Source organism: Aspergillus pseudodeflectus (genome assembly GCF_044049435.1).
Source record: "Aspergillus pseudodeflectus strain CBS 756.74 chromosome Unknown BJX68scaffold_33, whole genome shotgun sequence".
NCBI classification, from domain to species: Eukaryota; Fungi; Ascomycota; class Eurotiomycetes; order Eurotiales; family Aspergillaceae; genus Aspergillus; species Aspergillus pseudodeflectus.
In genome coordinates this window covers 23,049-47,546 of record NW_027263809.1, presented here as the reverse complement: position 1 = coordinate 47,546, position 24,498 = coordinate 23,049, and the positions used below count along the sequence as shown (strand labels likewise).

At 50.1% G+C, this 24,498-nt stretch overlaps 6 protein-coding genes across 6 annotated transcripts; 3 read left to right on the top strand and 3 right to left on the bottom strand.

The window, feature by feature from the left end:
• The first annotated feature begins 4,227 nt into the window (after nucleotides 1–4,227).
• On the top strand, nucleotides 4,228–5,816 carry BJX68DRAFT_240975 (uncharacterized protein). The gene is made up of 2 exons (XM_071040769.1): nucleotides 4,228–4,612; nucleotides 4,665–5,816. The coding sequence occupies exons 1-2, from the start codon at nucleotides 4,372–4,374 to the stop codon at nucleotides 5,345–5,347; spliced, it is 924 nt and encodes a 307-aa protein (XP_070897036.1). The 5' UTR covers nucleotides 4,228–4,371; the 3' UTR covers nucleotides 5,348–5,816.
• Nucleotides 5,817–6,206: 390 nt separating this feature from the next.
• BJX68DRAFT_125737 (DNA repair ATPase SMC5) lies at nucleotides 6,207–10,347 on the bottom strand. The gene is made up of 6 exons (XM_071036193.1): nucleotides 9,715–10,347; nucleotides 8,720–9,631; nucleotides 7,783–8,673; nucleotides 7,658–7,730; nucleotides 7,477–7,604; nucleotides 6,207–7,424 (listed from the first exon to the last, which is right to left on the bottom strand). Exons 1-6 carry the CDS (start codon nucleotides 10,180–10,182, stop codon nucleotides 6,336–6,338), a joined length of 3,561 nt encoding a protein of 1,186 aa, XP_070897035.1. The 5' UTR covers nucleotides 10,183–10,347; the 3' UTR covers nucleotides 6,207–6,335.
• A 162-nt stretch (nucleotides 10,348–10,509) lies between these two features.
• BJX68DRAFT_268701 (uncharacterized protein) lies at nucleotides 10,510–10,857 on the top strand (the record flags this gene model as incomplete). Its single annotated transcript, XM_071046160.1, has 2 exons — nucleotides 10,510–10,632; nucleotides 10,690–10,857. The coding sequence occupies 2 exons, from the start codon at nucleotides 10,510–10,512 to the stop codon at nucleotides 10,855–10,857; spliced, it is 291 nt and encodes a 96-aa protein (XP_070897034.1).
• Nucleotides 10,858–11,275: 418 nt separating this feature from the next.
• On the bottom strand, nucleotides 11,276–15,176 carry BJX68DRAFT_125726 (lipase family protein). The gene is made up of 2 exons (XM_071036192.1): nucleotides 14,652–15,176; nucleotides 11,276–14,602 (listed from the first exon to the last, which is right to left on the bottom strand). The coding sequence occupies exons 1-2, from the start codon at nucleotides 15,000–15,002 to the stop codon at nucleotides 11,507–11,509; spliced, it is 3,447 nt and encodes a 1,148-aa protein (XP_070897033.1). The 5' UTR covers nucleotides 15,003–15,176; the 3' UTR covers nucleotides 11,276–11,506.
• Nucleotides 15,177–15,271: 95 nt separating this feature from the next.
• Nucleotides 15,272–16,931, bottom strand: BJX68DRAFT_240961 (lactate 2-monooxygenase). Its single transcript, XM_071040768.1, has 4 exons — nucleotides 16,608–16,931; nucleotides 16,526–16,547; nucleotides 15,818–16,460; nucleotides 15,272–15,761 (listed from the first exon to the last, which is right to left on the bottom strand). Exons 1-4 carry the CDS (start codon nucleotides 16,814–16,816, stop codon nucleotides 15,424–15,426), a joined length of 1,212 nt encoding a protein of 403 aa, XP_070897032.1. The 5' UTR covers nucleotides 16,817–16,931; the 3' UTR covers nucleotides 15,272–15,423.
• A 1,698-nt stretch (nucleotides 16,932–18,629) lies between these two features.
• BJX68DRAFT_256469 (allantoate permease family MFS transporter) lies at nucleotides 18,630–23,957 on the top strand (the record flags this gene model as incomplete). The annotated part of the gene is made up of 10 exons (XM_071043191.1): nucleotides 18,630–18,804; nucleotides 18,865–18,965; nucleotides 19,019–19,166; nucleotides 19,218–20,244; nucleotides 20,696–20,876; nucleotides 20,970–21,015; nucleotides 21,077–21,839; nucleotides 21,891–22,283; nucleotides 22,616–22,693; nucleotides 22,805–23,957. The coding sequence occupies 10 exons, from the start codon at nucleotides 18,630–18,632 to the stop codon at nucleotides 23,955–23,957; spliced, it is 4,065 nt and encodes a 1,354-aa protein (XP_070897031.1).
• Nucleotides 23,958–24,498: the final 541 nt, after the last annotated feature.

Here is a 24,498-nt window from a genome sequence, read left to right as displayed (position 1 = left end):
GCAGTAGTTCATCCGAGCACTAAAACCGGCGGTCAAAGCTGGACGTTTGAAGGCGTTGGAATGATCGCCGCGCACCAGAAGAGAGCGAATCTCGGGAATCCTTTAGTTTACCGGCCAGCTTATTAATGCCATAACACTTGAGGCTTAAGCATCCAACATTTCGTACGAGTTCCTGCGGGCTGATTCTGAAACTTGAGAACGGCGCCACGAACTGGAGAAAACTGTCCCCTGAGGAGTTGAGATCAATGATACGTACTCCGTATGCGAGGAAACTTGCTGCCGACGTGCCGTGCTGCTTGCTTTTTTTTTTTCGCTCTCCAAGCAAGAAGACAAACCCATTCTCTGTGCTCTCATGGTCGGTGACACTTGCCCCTTTTCTTGACGTCAAGGCCAGCTCCGCTGCAGCGATCTGCCTCCCCTTCCCTTTTCAGACGCTAAACCGCCAAACTGAAAATATTAATAGCAGCGGTAATTTTATTAAAGTTTCCAGGCGGTTAAGCGAAGTCTGGTGTGCGAGAGCACACCACTTTCTTCACCATATGTTCCGTGGTTGAATCGGCCCCAGCGACCTGGGAGGGAAATCTGGTACGACCCTCGTGTAGTTGCGAGTCGCTACCAAAGTCGAAGCTCCTCCAAGCTCAAGCGAAAGGGGAGGGGGGGTCTTCCGGAGAGGGAAGCTGGAAACGCGGACGCAGTTGGCTTGGTTGGCGTTCTGGAATGCAATTTCCACTCTTCCTGATTACCCGTTCCACTGAACTACCGGTGATCACCACGATCCGTGATCCTGATTCTGATCAACGTCTTCGAGGTTCGAGACTCAGGTCGAAAGCCGGAAGAACAGCATACCGTCCGGTGCTCGGGGGAGTTCCGGTCGCTCAGTGAGTCTGAAACTGTCGCTGGAAATAATGCGAACGGCGAAGGGAACTTGTGTGGATCTGATGACTGACGAAGGACATTTGTTACAAATCACAATGATTGGCGGCTAACAAAATAAACCTGTGCCATCGTTGAGGCTGGCTCTCCGAGGACAAGCTGCTCGCTCGGCGACATGTTTTCTTTTTCTGGTGCATGGGATGATGCGCTGGAAAGGTTCATCACCGGCGGCGCAACAACTGAATCCTCCGTATGTCAATCACTTAATTGAGCATCCATTGCGAGTGAAAGGGGTGAATCGTATGTGTCAGTCAGCAAGTCATCCTGATCTTTGTGTTACCTCGCTTATATCCTTCATATTCCTTGTGTAACTTTCTCTGTGCGACCATGGACCAAGGAACTGGGTTCTCGAATCCATGAGATGGCTGCGCTGCGGCTTGCGCAATTTACCACGTTTTTAGACCCTCTTCAGTCTTAGTTTCCCGCTTTCCTCTCCAGGCGCAATTTTTGGTTGGACTCTGGAGACGGCTGATTTGCGGGGCTTGTCAAGGTTGGTTTCGGCCATCCATTTGGTCTTCTCCCGGAGCAGGACATAACTACTACTGAGTCAAGAAGCCGGCCGACGGGGTCTCCGAAACCATCGAACAGAAGCAGAAGCTCTCGAATAATGGTTTTGATTTTGAGCAATGTCGGCCAATGAGTATCCGACAGAGGCGGGGGCCATGGACTGGAGCCAACGTTTCCTGCCTGAAATACTCCCGGAGTAATCTAATGATAGCGATATGCATGCAGGCAAGGCGAATGCTGACAACCTGCTCAGTCGGACAATGGAGACCCATCAAATGAGGAAGCTGATTGGGCCTGTAAGCTTCGCTTCCACGAGATCGTATATTAAGGTTTGAAATGGGGGCACATCCATCATTCACACATGGTTGACTGGGGCCTGTCTGACTCTCCATTCTTTTCTTTTTTTCGTGCACATCTCCGCACAAGGTAGTTGAGCAAAAGAGCGGTGATTCCTAGGATTGCTATGTGTGTCTTGGGTTGGACAAAGAGAGGCTGTAGGCGCGCTTCTGCTGAGGACTGAATGATGCGCATTGATATTCCCATGATCAACAGCTAGCAAATGGGGGTACAAGGCCGAGTTCCGACCCAACAGCCAACGCAATGGGTGCGTCGGTGCGATCATTCAATTCCTGCCTTCGTTGTCTAGGCCTCTAGGGAGAAACCAAAGGAGTCGAGTGACTGAGAAACGGGCGCCTAGTCGCGAGGAAAATCGTCTAGGCGTAGCACTAGTCCCTTTTAGGACGGGATCTGACGATCATTCTCGGGAAAATACCCACGGAAATGAACTACGGAAAAGAGACTCGACCGAGCCTTGTCCTCCAGACTATCGAGTCGTTCGGGTGAAACAAACCATCAGTTGTCCTCGAGGAAAATGGCTCGAGTTATTGGCATTATTCGGAACGCGGTATTATTGTTGATCAAAGCAAGCAACTCGGTGCTCGGCGTGATGATCATCCATTAGTGCCTCGTCTCCATCACCACTTTTGGGGTCCAGGGCCCTTGGTTTGCCGCCGAGGCTCAGCACATGTGGACAAGAAACTCGGGTAGAGCCAAGGCTGTAACCAGGGTTGATGCCAGTCGGTGACCTCCAAAGGGAGTAGTGGATAAGGGAGCACTCGTGGAAATCCTGCAAGCGTCTGGAATGCGTGAGCTAGTGTATGGGTGCTTGTGATTTGGGCGATCCCAATGGACAGAGAATTGAACAGTGGGATGTCGTTGAGTTCGGCGATCAATAAAGCGAGGCCAAGACGATCGCAACGATTGTGCAAATGGCCTGGTTCAACTGATATTGGAATGGAGTGGCAACGTCATAGTGAAGGAAGTGAAAGTCATACGGAATCTCGCCCTTGGCCAGAAGAGCAGCGAGGCTAACCTTAAATTGGTCCTTGGTCCGGAGGTGAACCTCATTTGATGAATTTTTGGGGGGATTTTCGCGCCCACTCCACGATAATCTCCGGTTCCTTCATAACGCTAACCCGCTAAGTTACTTGGCCCCCAAGCGAAGGATGCAATGGAGGGGGATCGTTCCCAGATTCCCTTCCTGGAGTCTGCGCCAAGGCTGGCCCATGCCCAAGCTGGAGCTGCCACCGAGCCCCGGAGGCTTGGTTGATGAGAACGGACTCGAGACCCGGAGGCACTTCAGATCCGAGGACGAGTCTCCCCCTGGTATCATTCACAGCTCAAGATCGTCGGAAGGAAGATGTTAAGACTCGTCAATCGTAGATAGGGGAACAAGGGCATTCGTAACAAGGGCATCGCGGGAGGGTGGAGGAATGCTGCATCTTCAGGCTCGCTGCCGGCAGCCAGGTTGAGGTGAAACCGAAACACTCAAGAACGATCGACGGACTTTTTGGTCGGATGAGATCAGGTTCTTCGCAAAAGACATGATCGTGCGGCAACGATCAGCCGTTAACGGGGCATGGAATGATTGTGACAGGTAAGACCAGAAATGGAGCCGACCCAACGATCATCGCCTGTCCAAGGCTCCAGGCCCATTAATAATAATAGCACAGGCTAAGGCCGCTACCGGTCGCCTTCGCCACGGCTTGGAAGGCGCAGGAGCAGTAATGAGAAAGATCAAGAGATCTGCACTAGGAGATTGTGCCGAGCTGAAGTGTTTTGGAGAGCTGTTTGTTCTTGGATGCGTCTTCCTCAGACCAGTGTAGTTTGTCTCTATGCTGTGAGACAACAAGACTGAGGATTCCTCTGTGAGACAAGATCCCTGGTTACCCGTCAGTCTCGCGTGTCAATTGAAGACTCAAGGGGTAAAGGCATTACTAGTCGGAGTCAAAAATACCACACTTTGGCAGGGAAGACAAAGTTACCGATCCACTGCCGGTCGTTATTAATTAAGCTTCGGACGGAGGTCTCAGAATGGGCGTTGGCAGCCTTCGGGAAAATTACGCATGTACGACGATTACCATACGATATCGCCAATCAATCTTGCGGGCGACTTTCTTCTGGGTCCGATTGGAGTCGCTTCAGGTTGAAGTTCAGAGTCTCTTGAGTCTTGAAGCTCTGGGTTCCGTATCGGCTGCACTCCACCAAGCCTGAGCCCACCTCCCGAGTCATTTCCACGACGGCGGAGGCCCATCAGCCTGCGCGAATCAGCCTTGGTCTGATCCTCCTGCGATTAATGAGGGTCGTTATTATTATTTCCTTCTAAAATAATTCTTTTCTTTTTAATTCTTTTCATTTGCTCCCCACCTTATCCAACAATCCTCATCTCTGGCTTCTGAGGTCTTGGTCTATAAACCTCGTTGCTCCCCCCCCCCCTGTTTCTGTCTCTCCACTCCATACATCTGGATCGCCTTGGGTAGCGTCGTCTCCATCATATATGGTTCCTTCCTAGCCACGTTTTTCTACTTTAAATCATCCATCCTTCCGCACCCCGTCGGCCTCTCTAAACACCATCCACCACCCACATACATCATGGACCTCGCAAACCTCATAAGCCAACCGGCTCCTCTCCCCGCCTTGACGGTCAAGGCCAGAGCTTCCTACAGCCCTCCTGCCTTCGAACCTGGCTCTTTCTACCCTACCGCATCAACCTCCTACACACGCGCACAAGCTCCGCTGTCGCCACCGGTGGAGGACAACGCTACTCGCTGCTCGCTCCCCTCTATCTCCTCGCTCCTAGACAGCGCAGATGGCGCCGCAACACATGCCCCAAGTACGACACCCAACTCATTCTGTATACAAGCTCGGAATTAACAATCTAGTAGAGCGCCAGAGACTTAGCTCTCCCACTTACCGAGAGATGGACGCTCGCGCATCGTTCGACAAGGCTACATCAGCTGCCCCTCCAGTCCGCCTCCCACCCACTCCACCATTGCGCCCCGGCTCTGGCTTTCACAGTACCGGTCACTCGCCCGCCAGCTCAATATCGGGGACACACCAAGTGATTCAGACCGAGTACCCGCAACCACCGGTCACTCTTCCTAGCCCAGCCGACAGATCGTCAATTTCAAGCCAAGGTTCCAACCACCGTGTACCTTACGCTTCGCCGGCTCCCAGCGTTGCTACATACTCATCCCCTATCGAGCCCTCTCCGTCAGCAATGTACTACCAGCGACCACCGTCGGCCAACGCATACAGTGCCCCTACACCAGCAGCGCACCAGCCTATGATCTCACCCGTTACACCAGCGTGGCAGCACCACCACTACTTCCCTCCATCCACGGCTGCGCCATACCAGCAAAATCAGGACCGATACATCTGTCGCACATGCCACAAGGCCTTCTCGCGGCCTTCGAGTCTTCGCATCCACTCTCATAGCCACACCGGCGAAAAGCCCTTCCGGTGTACACACGCTGGATGCGGCAAGGCATTCAGCGTGCGGAGTAACATGAAGCGCCACGAACGCGGCTGTCACACTGCTCGTGCAGTGGCTGCTGCCATCGTATGAGTTTGGACAACACGATTCTCACCACCACCAGACCTCGAAAACGATATCCACATACCTACCCACCTTGCATAATACCGAAAAGCCCCTCATATACCATTGATTTCTTGCTTGTTGATCTTTTCATGATACCCTCATATGTTCATGTTCTGCTCGGTGTCGCGGGAAACAAACATGCATTTCTCTATCTCTTCTCTTCAACCCCATGTATACTTCACATTCTCATATTGGGTCAAATGTTTATTGGTAATATGCCTACATGGCATGCATCTGCATATCGGAGGAGCGAAAGGCGTCAAATGGCTTCCATGGTCATCATGAGGGTCTTTGGGTACAGGATCAGCGATTGTTCTCTATACCCATTATTTTATGTCTATTTCTTTGTGTCATTTTCCTTTGTTCCAAGTGATGACATGACATGATCCCTCCGCCTCTAGAAGAATAAGAAATAAAGCAAAAAATTCTCTTATGATCCCTCAAAAGGCTTCCAATGGCCCTAGCCCTAGTAGTATGTAGTAAATAAAGCTCGTCTAAGGTCCCTCATATGTTTCTACTCGACTACACAACACGCATCTGGCGCGGCTGACAAAGCTCTTTCTTGGCCAGATGCGGAAGGCACAATAGGACTGTGCTCGACCGCTCCTTCCTTTCCCAGCGCGGATACAGCGAGGAAGGCGCGACCCAGGGCAGTTTCCTATCAGAAATGTATACAAGAAACGGGGCCAGCGGTTCATTCAGCTGTTCTATCAAAGTCATAATCTCGTCTCGCCTCGAATACTCCAAGAAACAGAAACAGAAAAAGAAGAAGATAAAGAAAATGCTTCAGGTATCACAGTCAAGTATAGGCAAGAATTGAACGCAACATCAGAAAATGAGGTCTTTACCGCGTAAGAACACCCAGCCCGCATGACCTGTCCCCCAAGAGAAAGAGAATCAAACAGGTAAGTCGATTGAATTTAATGGAGAGAAAGGGATGGGTGAAGGAGAGACATCAAGCGGCGATGCTTGACATTGGAGTCGAGCTGTCGATAGCTCGTCCCATGCGCTTCGTCCGTTCCGTCACAGCGCGCATATTACGCACGGCTGCACCGAAGTCGATCTCATTGTGGTCCTTGGGCATATGTTCGCCGCTGACGATGCAAAGGACTCGCATTCCGGGCTTGTAGACGAGGCCGCTGAGGAGCTTGGGGGTGATTAGGAAGTATTGTCCGCCGCCGCTGTCGCCGCCGCTTGGGGCGCAGGCGATATCGACTAGGCGCTCGTGAACCATGCGTTCGTTGCGAGGATCCATACCTTGGTTGATTTCATCCACGACTCGAAAGGGCGAGGCCGAGAGAGATTGGAGCGCCATCAGGTAGAAGATTGTGCTTACGGCGCGCTCTCCTCCGGACTGGCGGTGGGAGTCGAGGAGGGAGAGACTTTCGTGTTCTCGGAACTTGACGTGAACCTGAATAGACCACTGGTCGAAGTCGTTACCGCTGGGCTCACCATCCGGGCCTGGCTCCTCTCCTGCCTTGTCTAGGGAGACTTGACCGGCGCAGCCAATACGTGCGAACGAGTCGGAAAACGCATCGCTGACGCTCTGAATGATAGCATCGAGCTTTGGCTCCCACTTGCCTCGGATTTCGTGTATGGCATGATTGTAATCCTCGAGTTTCTTCTCAAAGTCTGTGAGTTTTCCGCGTAGTCGTTCAATTTGCCGTTCGCGTTCCTCGAACTCCTGAATGACGTTGCTAGAACCTCCATGCGTGAGTTCAAGACGCGCCTTTTCTGAGTCGATATCTGCCTCCAATTGTTCCACCGTGTGGCTGAATACCTCCTGCTGTATCGCTTCGAGTTCCGGATCCTCTCTGACACGTCTTGCGGTCTTTCCTGCCTCTTTAGAGAGCTTTCTGAGGGTCTGCGCCATCTCCTTGACTTCTTCCAGTTTCTGCGCTAATTCACCCTCTTTAGCAGTAAGCCTCTCACGATGATCAGTCGTGTGTGCTTTTAGGATCTCCACATCCGACATTCCCTCTATTTTCCAGAGACTGAGTTTGATCACCTCCTCTTGAAGTGCGCGAAGATTCTCGACAGCATCCTGTTTCTTATCAATACAAAAGTAGCACATTAGAAATCACAGAGGGTCATACCGCGTATTGAATGGCAGCTTCCGCTTTTTTGAGAGACAGTTGATCCTGCTTGTTGCGGATTCTGATAACGCGCTCTCTCATTTCAGCGAATTGAGCATCGTTGGTTCTCTTCTTCGCCTCTTGTTGGCCTATTGAACAGGGTTAGGTTAAGACGACATAAAACGGTGTCCCAGGGCCTTACGAATTAGTTCCGGGATGGCTCTGAAGTTGGTGTGAGCGTTTTGTTTGTCATTCTTCTCTTTCTCGAGAGCTTGCTGTAATTCTTGTTAGTATGGATGTATAGCAAGATGAAAGTTGATAACTGACCCTCTCTCGCTCGCAGGCTGAGTGATGTTCACCTAGCTGAGTAAGTTTGGCTTTCTCTGATTCTATTTTTTCCTCGGCAGCCTCCTTCTCGACTCTCAGGGCTTGAATGGTTCGCTCAAGGGCTCCCTTGGCTGATACATCCACTGGCTGAGACGTCCACACCTTAGCTTGTCTTACTGATCTCACACGCGTAGAGGTAGCTGATGGACCGTACTCTCGCCGTCGAGTGATTTGGTAAGCCTGCTTACCAGACACCCAGGAACTGATTGGGCCGTTTTCCATGCTTCTGTATGTTTCATCGGAGATATCTCGAAGACTAATAGGGGTCTGATGTAGCCGGTTCTCGCCACATAGTACGGCAAGCACAGGCTCTGGGCCCTGAAGAAAGTCCTTAGCCCATCCCTGGAATCCCAGATCTTGAAGTTGATTATCTGGTAGCGGAGAGCGAAGGTTACTCGGAGCAGCCACAGATGTCCTGATAGCTATATCGTGGAGCTTTTGTTCGCCATTAAGATGTCTCTGCAAGGTCCTGAAATCGTTTCGACTTTGCACCGTGAAGGCTATAAAGTCTGTTCTTTGCAATAACGATTCCACGTGGTCGGCATATCGGGGGTCTTTGATCGAGCACGTAACGATCGGCGGGCCAAATACTTCCTTTTCGAATTTGTCTTGGTTGTCCTGGAGCCACTTATAGGCCTTGTAAGAATCCTTGGAAGCATCGTATAGTTTCTTCTCTTGTCTTCCAGACTGTGAATCAAGACCTTGCAGTTGTTGTTCGACTTCCTTAAGACGATCTGATTTTTCCTTGACCTCTTCTAGAAGGGGCCGTCGACGGCCTCTGATCTCACTCGCTTGATCTTCGATATCTCGTACTTGTCTTCGTTTTTCTCTCTGCTCAGTATTAGTATGAGGAATTTGATTCCACTAGGTCACTCACAATCTGCTCGTTATACCAATCCGGGTCGAATTCCACAGGCTCTTCGTTCAGTTGCCGAGTTAGTCTGTTGATTGTTTGCTTGATCTTGAGCGCCTCATTCCTCAAGGCAGTGGAGCTTTTCTTCTCGGCTTCGATCTCAGATTCAAGGTCTTTCATGTTCTGTTCGTGCTCTTCAACCTTCCTTCCGATGTCAGTTGCTGCTTTGTTGGCCGCGTCGACGCCTCGCTGCTTGTGCTTTATCGCGGCCTCCAGTTGCATACAGTATTCCTGCTTCTCATTCACGGATCTCATGACTGGCTCCAGTTCGGCCTTGAGCATTTCGAGTTCGCGGTGGCAGCTATCTTTATCTAGCTTCAGTTGATCAAACTGCCTATGCATAGTTTTGTACAAGACGATAGGTCGACATTCTTCTAGCAGTTCGATTCTCTTTTTTATCAAAGCTCTTTGGCGCATCCTTTCGACGTCCGCCCTCTGCATTTCTTGTCGCTCTTCAAGATTCTGCAGCAGATCTTTGTCGCCCTGGTTGTCTGCTTGGAGTCTCTTCTGCTCGGATCTTAGAGTCTTCAGATTCTCGTGCCACTCCACCATCTCTGCGCCAGCCGCCGCCCGTTGGGTTGAGCTAAGCAATTCAATAGGCGTAAGAGCAGCGAACTCGCTTACTTTATCTTGTGGAAGGAATTGGCAGAGGTTATCGACTTGGATAGCGAACGACTGAGCAAGTCTCAGGACTTGGTTCCGATTTGCTGGTTTACCGTTTAATGTAAATGTGCTTTTGTTGCCATCTCGTTTGATGGTTCGGGTCACAACGGGATTTCGCGAGAATTTCGGACCACCAGCGAGTTCAATCTCGATTGTGGCCTCTCTGCAACCATGTTTGACAAACTCGCCGGTATCTTTTGCACGTCCTAGATGCTGTTACCAGCCCAGAACCGTTAGCACAAAGATGTAAGTATAAAACGACCAAGGAGCGACAGCAACTGGAAGGAATTAGGTACCTGTGGTCCCCAACCTAGTCCAAGACAAATAGCACAGACAAGTGTACTTTTCCCTGTTCCATTCGGCCCAATCACCATGTTCAATTTTGGCCCAGGAAAGAACTCTGCTGAGGTGTATGTGACAAAATCGGTCACCTTTATGCGAACAATAGCACCGGGTTTGTAGCCCTCCTGTACAGCTTGATTCCTAACGCCATTTGGAACAATCGAAGTCTGTGTAGCGGGAGCCTGAGTGTCGGCTTGGCTCGAATCCATGGAGTCTTCCCTCTCCCCCTCATTCTCGTTGTCGGGTTCAGAGACGACATCGGAGCCGGATTCGGATTGCTCACCCTGCGTTACTTCAATCCTCGGTCGCTTGCTGTTGCTTTGAGGAGTGGGGTTTGGTGATGACGCGGAAGTAGATTCATCGGTCTCATCATCTTCCTCAGACCGCTGTCGACGTTTTCGGATTGTGCTTAACGAAGGCATACTTGGGTTCGACCGGTGTTGCCGTCTTGGTGAAGACTAGAAAGCATGAGGATGCAACCGAAGTCCGGGAATTGTTCTATTGCGACATGAGGGGCCGATTCTTTGACATCGTTTGTCTTCTTTGTTGCGGCGTCAACGCCTCATGACTTTTTGGCGCGGCGAGACGCGACGCGCTAAAAGCAATCAATCTAATTCCACTTAAAAGGGCGGTAAGGCGCGGCAGAACTAGAATCGCTGCATGTTTTTTGCAGCCTGAGGAAGCAAGATATAACATCATTGAACAGTGAAATTGAGGTTGTGGAGATTCCTGTTTCGAGAAGATAAACGATGTCTATCACCAAATCTCCGCTGAAATTTAGGCGTCTTGTCTTGACCGGCGCTGTAACCGCTATCACCATTGCGGGAACACTCTACGGTGCCGGCTTAAAGACCGAGAAGGAGGTCGCCCAAGTACGTGCTTTCGATTTCGAACACGTTTCACTTACTAGACTAATGAAGAAAACCTAGAAAGTACAGAAATCCCGAGAAGTTACCATCGATGAGCGAATCGCTGTACTCCGAGACTTGCGCCAAAACCTCGTCGGGAAGAAAGACCTCGTTGAAAAGCAGATGCACGACTTAGATGCGAAGATTGAAGAGAGGAAGCAAAAGGGCATCGATAACAAGAGAGTGTGATGAGCGATTAATAAGATCTGTGATTTCCTCAGATCTAACCCGAGTTTTGGTCCGTTGCGCTGCAGCTGGAGACTGGTCAGCATCATGGATACCCGCCGCTCCCAGGACACTCCATATCTCCGAGGAACCGATACAGACAGCTGGGTTTGCGCGGCTCCTTCCGGACTTTCGGCATTCAGGAGGCCCATAGCTCTAACACGCTCTTAATTGCCGCTGCGCCGTCTTGTTTTGCGACTCGCGCCAACACAGTCACCAAGCAAGAAGGGTCCAAAGCATGTTGACCAGCGGATGCTTCTATACGGGAATGAAGACGACCTCTCCATGGACAGTGATATATCAGGAAACGAGAGCCGAGCCGAACACCAATATCACTGATGTTAGGGAACGAATGCTGGTCGATTTGTCCGCATTGTGAGCTGTCATGTTGACTTGCTGTTCGAGTGTTGTAACATATTCAACCAGGTATATTGTACTCTAGTCTATTTCAGGTTGTTATATTGAAGCGCACGAGAATTGGTATGGTATACTCCAACTCTCGGCCGCCATGAAATGAACAGAATAAAAGATAAATGTATCATGTACCGTATATCGATCTCACCAAAATGTGCATGTCGAATCTTATATTCAAGTATCTCGTAATAGCTCGTCGTTAATCATCCAATATACCGCGCGTGAGGGCGACAAGGCTGGCTTCGTATCTCGCCGGGTTGTGGTCACTAAACATTCCAGAGCCGAACCGCAATTCTCCGAATCGGGTCTCAACATCTCGGATGAACTTCAGTTGCACTCTTGTTGCAGGCCTTCCCAGTCGTGGGCCATCTTCCCCTACGTCAGAGGTGAACGCGCTCCGTTGAAGAACGCGCATCGTCTCGACCACGAAGACCTCTCCGGGAGGCACTAATTTCGGCGCACACATTGCGTCTCGTAGAGATTTCAGAGTGCTCCAGGCCCAGGCATCCTCACCTAGGCCGTCACCAGCATTCAGGAGCAGAGGGGTCTCTTGGACATAGAACTTGTTTACTATGCTCTGTCGTATATTCTCCCAGACTCGAGAGCGAACATGAGACCTGGCCTGAGAAACATCGCTCTTGAAGGCCAAAGAGGTGGTATGCATGTCATGCAAAATACCTAACGAGAGACAGGGTACCACATCTTGGCCGTTCACGATAGTGGTTACTAGCCCACGTGTGGCCCGACGGAGGAATGGTGACATAGTTGCGGGAGGACCATATGCATAGACATGGATCGGGCGACCGGGGGGTAGATAATAAGCAGAATGGTTGTCATCAGCAGTTTCGGTACCATTAGAGACAGCCTGCCCGTCAGAGTGTGAAGCAGTCGTGAAGGACACCAGGGATGTTCCGTGGGTAGGCTCGGATATCATCGTAGCAAGAAGCGCCGCTACTCCACCCCCGAGTGAATGGCCACATAATACCACACCGTAGTCTGGAAATTCCTCCAAGGCAGCTCTGATAGTAATCATGACCCGCCTGCCCCCTCCCATCAGGAGATGTTTCGCCGAGGCATGCATACCCTTGTGTACTTTCCAGGTTCTGCCCTGCCACTCCAAATCATCATACGCGCAAGTCATATCCGTGAGAACATCTTCAAAGCCCCATGTCCCTCTCAGCGCTAACACGACGGCTTTAGACTCGTGGTCAAGGAACAGGTAATGAACAAGAGGAAAGCCACTCTGTGTTTCGCCTGCGGCGTTAGACCCACCCGCAGGGTCCACGAAGGACGAGAGAAGAATGGCAGAGGCCGGCAGCCCTATGTGATCAGAGAAATCGCTATGCTCTTGACTCTGAATCTTCTCTTTGGCAGAACCCTTTGGGGCTCGCGGAACACCCATGACCTGGAGAGCGTTGGACCCATATGTTGCAGAGGAGAATCGACAGAAACGTCTGATGTTTCGCACAAAGTGTCGTTGAGGAAAAATGCCTGGAACAAGCCCATCTCGATTGAGCGCCTGAATAGTTGAGGCATCGTCATATGCGCTTTTCCGAGCACGATGAGCAAGGACCAGTGATGTTTCAGATCCGGCCGTTGCAACTGAGTATATACTAGATGAATATGACTTGGACCTGCGGTTGGCTGAAGAGTTTGGTCTTTTATCAGTATGTATAGCCACTGTAGTATCTGCTTTAGACCGCGTAAGCGACATTGAACTACTACTGCGGACATGAGTCCTCGTCGCTGTTGGTGAAGAGGGCCGCGAGTCCCGCGAGACAGTAAAAGCATCAGTCTGTACCAATAATGATTCTTGATTCTTTTCATGCACCTCGTAGTATTCCGCCCTCGAAGCCAATCCTCGGCGACCAGTTGTCTCAACACTTTGGATAGGTCGTGCCCTTGTGTCTTGCAAAGAAGTCCTTGGAGCGCTTCTATTCGCAGCAAATGCTGAAGTTTTTGTTTTGGTGGACAAGATAGATTTTCCCGTCTGAGGTTGTTGGGGTGACTTTTTATCCACAACCGCTCCCTTGTGAGCCTTGTTACGCTGGGTCAGGTTTCCGGATGTAAGCTGGGCGTTGGATAAGGGTAGTCGCAAAGATGACCTTTTTGACTGGTCGCTTCTTTCGCCGATGGCCGGCCTGACCTTCTGCGCAATCTTTGCTAGTGAGCCCTTGCCAAACATCGCCTTTGAATCTCCACTGATTCGCCTGGAAGACTGCGGTGCTTCCCTCGAGGAGATCGGAGGGGGGCTTGAAATGCGAGTATTGGATGATGAGTGACCTGGCTCAAAATTCTGTTTCCGGCGTTTTGCTTCTCGATTTGTGTCATTAAATGTGCTTTCCGGTTCCGAATCAAACACAGCAGAGTCGTCTAGCTCAGTAATAGGTCGAGAACCATCATTACCATGCTTATCGACACCTTCACTTGTACCGACAAAGTGCATTGAAGGAGGCCTCACGTCAGTACTTTGGGACTTGTTGAACGCTGTCCGGAACACAATAGTATGCTTTGGAGTTTGCTGACTAGTTGAGGCCATGCGCCCATCATGCGAGTCGTCGTTGAAGCGTTCTTCGACAACCATAGTGCCCGGTGGAGCTGTGATTTCTCCGCTTTCATCATCATAGACATTGACGGTTATTGTACGGGCCGTTACTGAGTCGGTCTTGATCGAGGCCCGGCAACCTCGAGGGAGCTGTTTCATAATGTACAGACGGATGTCTTCCTCGGACATATGGTTCTGATCAGTTGGCAGGATGATGGAAGGTGATTTCTCAGTACCTGTCATGCTCGATGGACGCTGAATCACATCAAAACCGTCTTCGTTACTTCCAGGAGACATGAATGATGATCGGCGTGACCTGTTCGGCATGTTTTCCCGGGGGTTGCTCGCAGGTTGGATCTGGTGCGTCCCAACGACATCTGCTCGCATTCCATTGTCCAAAATGACAACATCCCATATAGTCTCCAGCCCGCCATTGATGCGTATATGTCTCTCTGTGTTCTTCCTACCCCACCGTTGGAGCATCGCAAACCCGACGGTTCCAACAAGGAGATCGCCAACTCCAACTTTCTCAGAACCGACTTGAGCACTTGGGTCGCTGAACTCCTGCCGGATGAGGGTTATGATTGCGGCAATCGCTCTTGAGGACTCGGTGGAACCAAGAATCGCGTCTAGCGTCGATAGGAGGGCTTGGGACATATTCGAGGCGGATGTGAGGGTCGTAGAGGAAAGATGGAATGTTGCAGCTGCAAAGAATGATGCAGAAGTTACCGTAGTATGTAGTGCAGCGAGCTGGATATGAGATTAATCCATGAACCGGCTGTATTGAAATAGGACTTACACTCCTCTCGAGGATAGACTCTGCTTCAGCCTTCCCATGATTCCCATTGCTCCGAAAAGCAACATCTCTCCCTGCCCTAGTCAGAACCCCTTCGATTACGGCTCGACTGAGTTCTAGCCCAGTCAGTGTTGTGACCCGTGCCCCATCGAGAGCGACCCCGCCAAAGTAAGTTCCCAGGCGGAGAGACAGGGAGGTGGACTGGGTTATCAGTGACACAAAGGAGGCCACCGGTCTGGGAAGCAGAGAAGTGCCGGAAGCCGCAGGTACATGGCTTGCATCGCTGGGGCTGGATGTTGTGCCTTCGACTTCATCTTGTTTCCAGCTTGGTCCAAAGCCCAGTAGTCTAGGCATTTCGAGCCATTGACGTAATTGTCGTGTTCACTTTGGTCTGGTCTTTTGCGACAAATATCTCCCCTGGCCATATGAGAGGGCAAGGCTCTAAAACTATCATTTGGAAGGATAAGGAAACTAGATTCAGAGAACGAGGGATGTAGGTGTTGCGTCAGAAGACTCAGCTTGTGGCCGCGACAAACAAACGCGGATGACCACTGGGGTTCGGGGTTGGCTGGCATGTGATCCGCCTGTGTTTCCCCAACAAAATATGGTGAACTGCCCCATGATTTCTCTCTCTCTCCACATGTTGCATATTCCTATGAGAGGAGGGTGTTTCTATTCATGATTTCATGAGTACGCTGCACATGCGATCTAGATAAGTAACACGATGCTGATATGAGCTTGATTTACCCCTCCCATCTCGATATCAATGATGGCGTCACAGCATGGCTTTTGTGTCGCCCCCGTACTGCACTTTTCTCAACTTATCCCTTGTGCACTCCGAGACGGTACATATACCACCCAGGGACATGCTCTGCCAAAGATCGGCCTGCAAGCTTCTGAGGACTGACTTAGCCCCGTTCTTCCCATCGATAGCAAGACCATAGATCACTGGTCTGCCCACCAGCACCGCTTTCGCCCCAAGACATAGGGCTTTGATGATATCGGACCCTGTTCGGATACCGGAGTCAAACAGGACCGTCAATTTATCGCCGACTGCATCGACTATCTCGGGAAGAACTTCCAACGAGGCAACGGCTCCGTCGAGTTGACGACCTATCTTCAATCAGTACATTGTGTGGCAAGGGTTCTCGAGACGTTAAGAGACTTACCTCCGTGGTTGGAAACAACAATCCCGTCGCAGCCAGCTTCGACGGCAAGTCTCGCATCATCGACATGCTGAATGCCTTTGAGAACAAGAGGTCCATCCCAGTTCTTCCGTAAGAAGGAGACTTGATCCCAGGTGTGTGGCGCTGTAGACAGAACGTTGCCAATCCATGCTCTGGACGCTGCGATAATATCATCCTCAACTTTCGATCCAGTATCTTTCTCGAATTTCTCGCGAAAAACTGGGTCTGAGAATCCAACCTGATTTCCGACCCCGCGAATGAACGGAATATAAGCGTTATCCAAGTCCGCCGGTCGCCATGCCAGGGACCAGGTATCTAGCGTAATCACCAGGACGGAGAAACCGTTCTCTTTCGCGCGTTTCAGCAACGACAGGGTAATGTCATTGTCGCCTGGCCAATAAAGCTGGAACCACCTTTTGCCGTCTCCGCTTGCGTTTGCGACCTCTTCAATCGAGCTAGAACTCGCGGTGCTAAGAGTATATGGAACCCCTACCTCTGTGCACACTTCTGCAAGACCCGTTTCTTTGTCTGGATGGAACAGAGACTGAACACCTACCGGTGCCATGATCAAAGGGGTTGGGTAATCTTGCCCAAAGATGTTCACAGCGAGGTCCTGCTTATCCATCTATACCGCGCACCTAGAATAAGCACTCACCTTGAAATTATGTTGAACAGAGATCTGAAACGTACCTTTCTCAACATCTTTGGGACCCTACATACGAACACGTTACTATGGTTGTGACTACTCAAGCAGTACAGAGTGCACTCTTACAGCTTCCATTGCCGAAAAGCCAACCGATTGCTATCCATCGTAGACTTCTCGCCAGCTCCTCCAGCGACATAATTGTAAGACCGACTGCTCAGTGTCTTTCGCGCCTGCTCCTCGAGGAGCCGAGGGTCGGTAGTGACATTCGGTTTATGGCCCAGCAAGGCGCCTTGGCCGTAGATCTCAGCCTGATACTCTCCGTAGTTTTCCGGCATCGTGAACTCGCTTTGCAGAACAATGACTTCGAGAAGATGAAAGATGAATGATGGAAGACAGATAAGTGAACGTTCTTAGCCCAGTTGGTCCGAGGATGCTCTCCACTTCTTAAGGACACGTGAGAAGGATTTGGATGCTCGGTAATAATGATGCACGGTCCCCGCTGAGGCCTAGCCAAGAAAAGTATGAAGTATATAAACGTTAATCATTTGCCGAGCCAACCATGTACATTAAAATTTCAGGAACAGGTACCAGGGGCTATTAACTTCAAAGCTATACCTAGTATTAATCCGCATATTAGCCAGACTCATCTGGAACGGTGTCATCCATGGTGAACTATGGGATTGACGAAACACGAAGGTATGATGTCACCAACTATGTGGAGACCGTTGTTTGTTCATGGTTTATACTGCAACTGAAGTCACTGCTCATAATATATGCAAGGGGGGTATTCTAGGATAAGTATAAGTGGAGATCTCTAATCTTCTATTTCTTATGAGAATTTTAAGGCATACTGGCTATTCTCACCGTTACAGAAAACAATATCTAAAATCTTCTACATGCGCTGCCAGTTAGGCGAAGTTATCTTGCTAGTCAAATCTTAGCAACCTTCTCTTTGTATTTTGGAGTTAAGTATTTATCCCTGGTAACTGGCGTGGGCTAACTGCTATATACCCTGCCCCACGAAGATCTCATGCAGGTCAGGCGCACACAAGGGGAGAAAACATTGCCAACTGGCCATTGAGAGGTATTAATCAGATCCTACGCCATTCGGGGGCAATGATCTTGCGCATCCTAGTGAGTATCAAAGGTCTTAAGCATGGAGAATATAAGCTCGTTTAAGACACATAGAAGACTTGGAGTGTGTGCTTTGTGCTTCTTCAGCTATCTTTGGGAATGATTATTCGACGATGGCGTGAAGCCTCGGAAGTGAAGGTCGACTCACAAAGTCTACCTACCTGACAAGTAGAAAACAATATCGAATCTCGTGGCCAAACTTGAAGTAGATAGCCGTTAACAGACGGAGTGACAGTCTTGCAATTCCGGTGAGGCTATATGCGCGAGATGTGTATGGAATCATGGAGGCTATGATAGATGAGTAGAATTATGCTTACCTAGAGAGGAGATGGATTGCAGAGTCATAAATAACCAAATTACTCTGCAACGCACGGAGTAGTATATCACATCCCATGCCGGGTATAAAAAGCATGCATCGTCCAAGCGGCGCTTTACTTGATAAGGAATCCAGTGCCCAGGTGGTATCTGCAGGTGGGCGATCTCGGTATATTCCAATTTCTGACGTCAGAAAAAAGTAAGTTATGGGAAACAGCACAGTCGAAGATCCCTTGCTTCACCATTAATCAGCGATATAGAAGGATATAAGAGGAGGAAGGATCGCAAGAAGATGGTGTGCGGAAGTTGCCAGGCCAAGATTCATCTGAGCAACAGAGGAATTCTCCACCTTATCCCACTTCTTGCCTCGCAGGGTCCGGACCACTGATAAGCAGCCGATCTGGATTCTTGGCACAACATTTTCGCCCACTTTTGTCACCCCATCTCGGCTGATTTCTTCATTTAACTGTCATGACACTTGAAAGCCTTCAGACGGAGATTGCCTGAAAGCATCCTTTGCCGTGCACGGCCAGAATTTTCCACACGCAATAGCGCCATGGACGCTCCGAGACTCTGATCAATCGTCCATCAGATCATCGTCCCTTCCGATACCGGCCTCGCCACGGTTGGCAACTGCATTGAACGAACTCGAAGCACAGACCTTACAGCTGTCTCTTGATTGTGATCTCAAACGTTAGAATGGATACCGAACAGCAATCGTCTACGAGCAAGGAGGCAAGGTTGCCAGAGATGGATCTGAGTTCCGATATCTCCGCCATCGATGAGCTTGCAGAAAAGAGACTTATCAGAAAAATGGATATATACATCTTGCCTTTCGTGGTGCTTTTGTATCTATTCAGTTTTCTAGACAGAGGTGCGCTACATCCGCCCAGAGAAAAAAAAAAAAAAACCATGGCTAACTGTGTGAACGTAGTCAACATCGGCAATGCCCGTTTATACGGCCTAGAGGAGGATCTGGGCTTGGTTGGCGATCAGTACCAGGTCGCCGTTTCGATCCTTTTTGTGACTTACTGCGTATGCTCTGTCCATGGACTTAATGGATTAGCTTGTCTAACAGTTGTTTGCAGCTCTTTGAGGTTCCGTCGAATCTAGTCATCAAAAAGTTGACTCCGTCACGTTATATTGCATCGATAGCAGTTATTTGGGGTATCATAGCGACCCTTACGGGCATTGTCCAGAGCTATGGTGGTCTCATTGCCTGTCGTGTCCTTCTTGGTGAGCAAACTTTCGAAACATTCATGCCTAAATTGTGATTGACTGTTTCAGGTGTTGTCGAGGCTGGCCTTTTCCCTGGCCTTATGACTTATTTGACACTTTTTTACAGCAAACATGAGCTTGCTCTACGAACTGGGTACCTTTTTAGCAGTGCCGCTTTAGCCGGCGCATGCGGTGGTCTCCTCGCCTACGGCATTGGGTTCATGGACGGAGTCAGTGGGCTCAGAGGCTGGCGATGGATTATGATAATTGAAGGAATTCCCACCGTTCTCGTCGGAGTCGCAACGTGGTTCTTCCTCGCAGACTCGCCCGAGACGGCTTACTACCTCAATGCAGAGGACCGGGCTTTGGTTGTCAAGCTGCGTGGTCGTCACTTTGGTCATACGGCGTCCGCCCAAAAGTTCCATTGGGCGGACGTCAAAGAAGGTGCGTTTGATTGGAGGATTTACGCGTTCTGTATCGCCCAGTTTGGTGTTGATACCATGCTGTATGGATACAGCACCTTTTTACCTACAATCATCCGTGGGCTGGGAGACTGGTCGACCCCTGAGGTTCAAGCCCTCACTATTCCCTGCTACGCACTCGGAGCCCTAGCATATCTAGTTGTGGCGTGGCTCAGCGATCGCACACAGCGCCGTGCAATCTATACCTGCCTCTTTGCCGCAATCTCTGTTGTCGGGTACGGAATCCTCATCTCTGACTCTTCTTCTGGAGTGCATTATTTTGGCGCGCTGCTTGTTGCAGTGGGATTATACGTGGCAGTTGGCCTGCCTTTGGCGTGGTTACCTACAACTCTTCCGCGCTACGCCAAACGTACTTTTGCCACTGGACTTCAATTGACATTCGGAAATGTTAGTGGCGTCATGTCCCCATTCCTTTACAAGACCAATGAAGGCCCTCGCTATGTACGGGGTAACGCAGTGACCCTGTCTCTGGTCGGCTTCGCGGGAGTTGTATATGGCCTAATGTGGGTTTACTACCGGTGGAAGAACAATCGTAGGGACCAAGGCCTCGAAGATGACAAAGTCTCTGGTATGACGGACGAGGAAATTGAAGAAATGGGCGATAGGAGCCCTAGGTTCCGCTATGCTACATGATACATCTATATACTGCTATCAGCTGAAGGATGTATTTCACAGGTTGTATTTTCTAAGTAAAATCTACTCTACCATTCGTTTCCGCTCTAAACAATTCAATGTACTGCAAACCTATGACACCCCGAAAAGTCCACTATTTGCCCGCATTTCCCAGTTTTTCTTGGCGGTTGGGAGGCCGTTAATCCGTTCGCAGATCTTCATCTTTTGCTTCACTCTCTTCCAGAATTCCACCACTCAGCCTCTTGGACCATATTTGGCCTAGCTTTCGATGATGGGTGCTTTGTCGTTCTCGATATTGCTTCTCTCTTTTCTAGCTGCAATAGCCGGCATTTTATCCTTTTACAGAGATGATGCACTGTTTTTGATCTGTGAGCGGTTCACCGCAAGATGTAACAAGAGCCGTAATACTTGGATATCGCCACATTATCCCAGCTGGAATTCGTGGCTTGACCCACCTCATAGCTCTTTTCATGAAAGGCCATCGCCGTTGAAAAATGATGGCTGGAACCTCCACTACCATCTCGGCGGCTACGGCCCTTGGGTTGAGAAACTGGACGGCCCTGTACGGGGACTCGAAGATCCAGCAGGGTGTCGCGTGGATCAGGTGCATATGGTAAGTATATAGGCAACCCCTTCCATGTTTGGCTGGATCGTTTGTTTGCTCTTCTTATTCCCCACAATAAAATATATATTGATGCGTGACTAGATGGCACGGCACGGGGAGAGATATCCCACACGAAACGCAGGAAACCGTACGTCAACCCAACTATATAAGATCCTGTCTACATTCCACGGCTAACCGTTTATCGCAAGGTCACCTCGCTCTTCTCAACAGAATCAAAGAGGCCAACGTGGTTCTCAATGGCTCGTTGTCATTCCTGAACGACTGGGAATACATCACGAGCACCCCAGATGAAGACTTTGACCAGTTGACTCGGACTGGTCCCTACTCTGGTACTCTTGGGGGGTTCACTACCGGTGTTCGGCTCTCTACACGGTATCAGCATCTCATTCCAGCGGACTCGAGGGTCCGATTCTGGGCAAGCGACTGCCAGCGCGTGATTGAGACGGCAAAGTACTTTGCGTATGGACTGTTTGGGCTGGATTGGGAAAGCAGTGGGAAAGCCGAGCTCGAGATCATCCCCGAGACATTCGACCGACGCGCGAACACACTGACTCCGGGAGATACTTGTTTAAAATACCTTGAAGACACGGAGGATGGCCACGACAAGGGCATGAATACGCTTGCGCTTTTCCAGGAGACGTACGCACCCGCCATAGCGGAGAACTTGATATCCAGGCAAGGCAACTCTGCCCTTGGGACCTTTACAAACATGGAAATCTTCAGCATGCAAGAAATGTGCGGATTTGAGACGCTTGCGCGTGGATCAAGCCCCTGGTGCGATGTATTCACTCGCGAGGACTGGGAAAACTTCGAATACGCGCGCGACTTGGTGCACTATTACAGGGCAGGACCAGGGAATAAGTATGCCGGCGCAATGGGATGGCTCTGGTTGAATGCCACAGCCGCTCTTCTACAGAAGGGACCGGAAGCTGGGTCTTTGTTTTTCAGCTTGTAGGCTCACTTTTCCCCCGTAGAAGTTGCCCGATGTCTAACGTTTGGCAGTGTCCATGACGGAGATATCGCCCCCTTCCTTGCGGCGCTGGATATATTCAAGGATCCAAAATACGATCCTGAGCTTCCAGTCACGCATAAAGTCACAGATCACAACTGGCGTACCTCCTCGGTGATGCCAATGGGAGGGCGCATCATTCTTGAACGTATGACTTGTTCGCCATTTAATGATGGCGCAGCGACCGGAAAACAGGAATTCATTCGGGTGAACATAAACGACAAGATCGTACCCCTGCCATACTGTGATTCTGCACCTGGATCTTCCTGTCGCATAGAGAAGTTCATGGAGCATGTGGCACGTAGAAAAGTGGAGGTTGGGAATTTTGACGAGGTTTGTGGTTTGGAAGGGGATGTTGGACAGATAACATTCTTACACCAGCTATAGTGTCTGCATATAGATTTTGAATAAGCAGCCGAAGAGTACAGAAATGATAACCTGCGTAATAATGGATTGATGATTGAGGAAAGACGGCTTGGATGGGGATGTGTATACTGCCGGTTATCACGTGATGGTATCCCGGGCGAACTTTGTGTTTATCGTGACAAAATGTTTTGGAGAGCTCATCCGATCTGCAACGGCAGCGCCAAAGCTCAAATTGACACACCTTCGCGGGGCCTTCCGCTGCACAGTCATCCCACCTCTGGAAGCGGCTTAAATATACCTTCGAGCTCTATATTATACGTTTTACGAATTTTCCTGAACGTTGTGACTGCAGTTCAAAATGGAGTACCATTCCGTCCCTCTGGAGGAGCGCGCGAAAGACGACAAAGGGAACATTTTACCCTGGGGTTATGTCTACAAAGAGTGAGTTTTCGGGCAGAATACACGGGTGCAGTTTACGTGTGGAGAGTATCGCGTTTGCAAGCTTGGAGCAATTCGCTAATATGGACCCCGATGAAAACAGCGAAGCTCGCAATCCACGACGACCACCGGAGGAATCTGGACCATTTGGAAAGAGAAGAAATGCGCGCTTTGAACACTCCCGATCACGTACTCGCACTGGTACCCCAGCGAAGAAGGAGAACGCCAACGTAGCAGAGTTCGGCCGCCTTTTCGCCCAACAGCAAGAGGACGACAAGTCCCGGAATACACTCCCCAAGTCAGCGTCGGCGTCGAGTCTCGAGAACGCGAGGAACCAGACGGAGAAGACCGCGACGGAATGCATGCTCTATGGATACAGGAGTAAGGATTCAGAGTGGAAGGTGATTGACAAGTATGAGCGGACTTCGCGAGGGATAATCTGTGAGGACTATCCGCGGATTGACCCCAAAACCAGCAATGGATACGCTCAACTTCTCAGCGGAGGTGATGTGGTGATCCGCGCAAACTTGTCTGCCGATGCCAACCGCAAGTCAAAACGATATGCGGGTGGTTTCCACTGGATCAAGGTCACATTCGACTCCACGACGGCTGCCGATCGTGCTTGCTTCTACTCGCCGCTGGAAATTGATGGACATCATGTCTTCTGCGAGCTTTACCATGGACAAGGGCCTGCAGAAGATGTCCCCATTCCTGTAGGCTCGACGGAGTCTAACCGAGTCCTGGCGCAAAACAAGCGGACTCTTAGCACATCTCACTCTACTGCGTTCCTACAGAACAAAGACAGGGAACGCTCGACGTCGACACTGCCTCGATCCTTTGGAATGAACAACCTCGCTAGCATTGCTGATTCCGATGATGTCTTTTCTCAAGACACAACTAGCACTGTCAGCTCAGCGACCGCCACTGGCATCGAGCAATCCACCCTACAGCAACGACACATCGCCAAAGAAGCCACAACAACCACCTCCGAATTCATGACACATGCGCCAACGGTACGACGGACAAAACTCCGACCGATCGCCGAAGCTCTTCCCCCAGCACCCACAGTCACTGAGCGCGTCCTACGATCAATCCCGATTCTTAGTTGGTTTACGGGTGATATCGTTGGCGACGGTCCACAGCTCCGGGAAGACGGAACCTTCGACTATGACAAATCCAACGTATACTGGCGGTTCTGGTACATGGTGGACTTGGTCTTAGGGACGGATATTTGTGGCCTGAGGGAGGAATCATGATCATCCGTTCCTTTCGTTCTCCCCGTGACGCATGTATGATTACTAGTTATCCGGGGTGTACGTTTAGGTTGATTCATGTTATTTTATATCTACGTTTTTGTATTTGATAGCATTTTACGACGGCGTTTGCAATACAGCATCATGGAGCAGGGAATAATTGTCACAACATTGGACCTGAGGACCTCATCCATCTCGATCGCATTCTTCTAAAAGTAATAATTATACCGTTGTGCTTATCCGAGGGGATATCTCGCACCCTGCTCTCACACTGATGGAGCTTGATCTGGGTAGTAGTCCTTGAGGCAATACCTCGACAAGGAAAGTGCCGAGTGGAAATAGCCAACGCGGAACAGTATTCCTCATTACCAGAAATGACAGTGATATTCAATTCATTCTTTCATTGATATTTTTATCCTCTTGCCTGCCTCGCTAGATCCTCGCCAGCAGGCCAGGTATTACATAACCTCATGCGCATTGTGCAAAAAAGAGAAGAATATCATCATCAGATTGCGCCCGCTTGTGCCAAAGACGGGGAACGTGA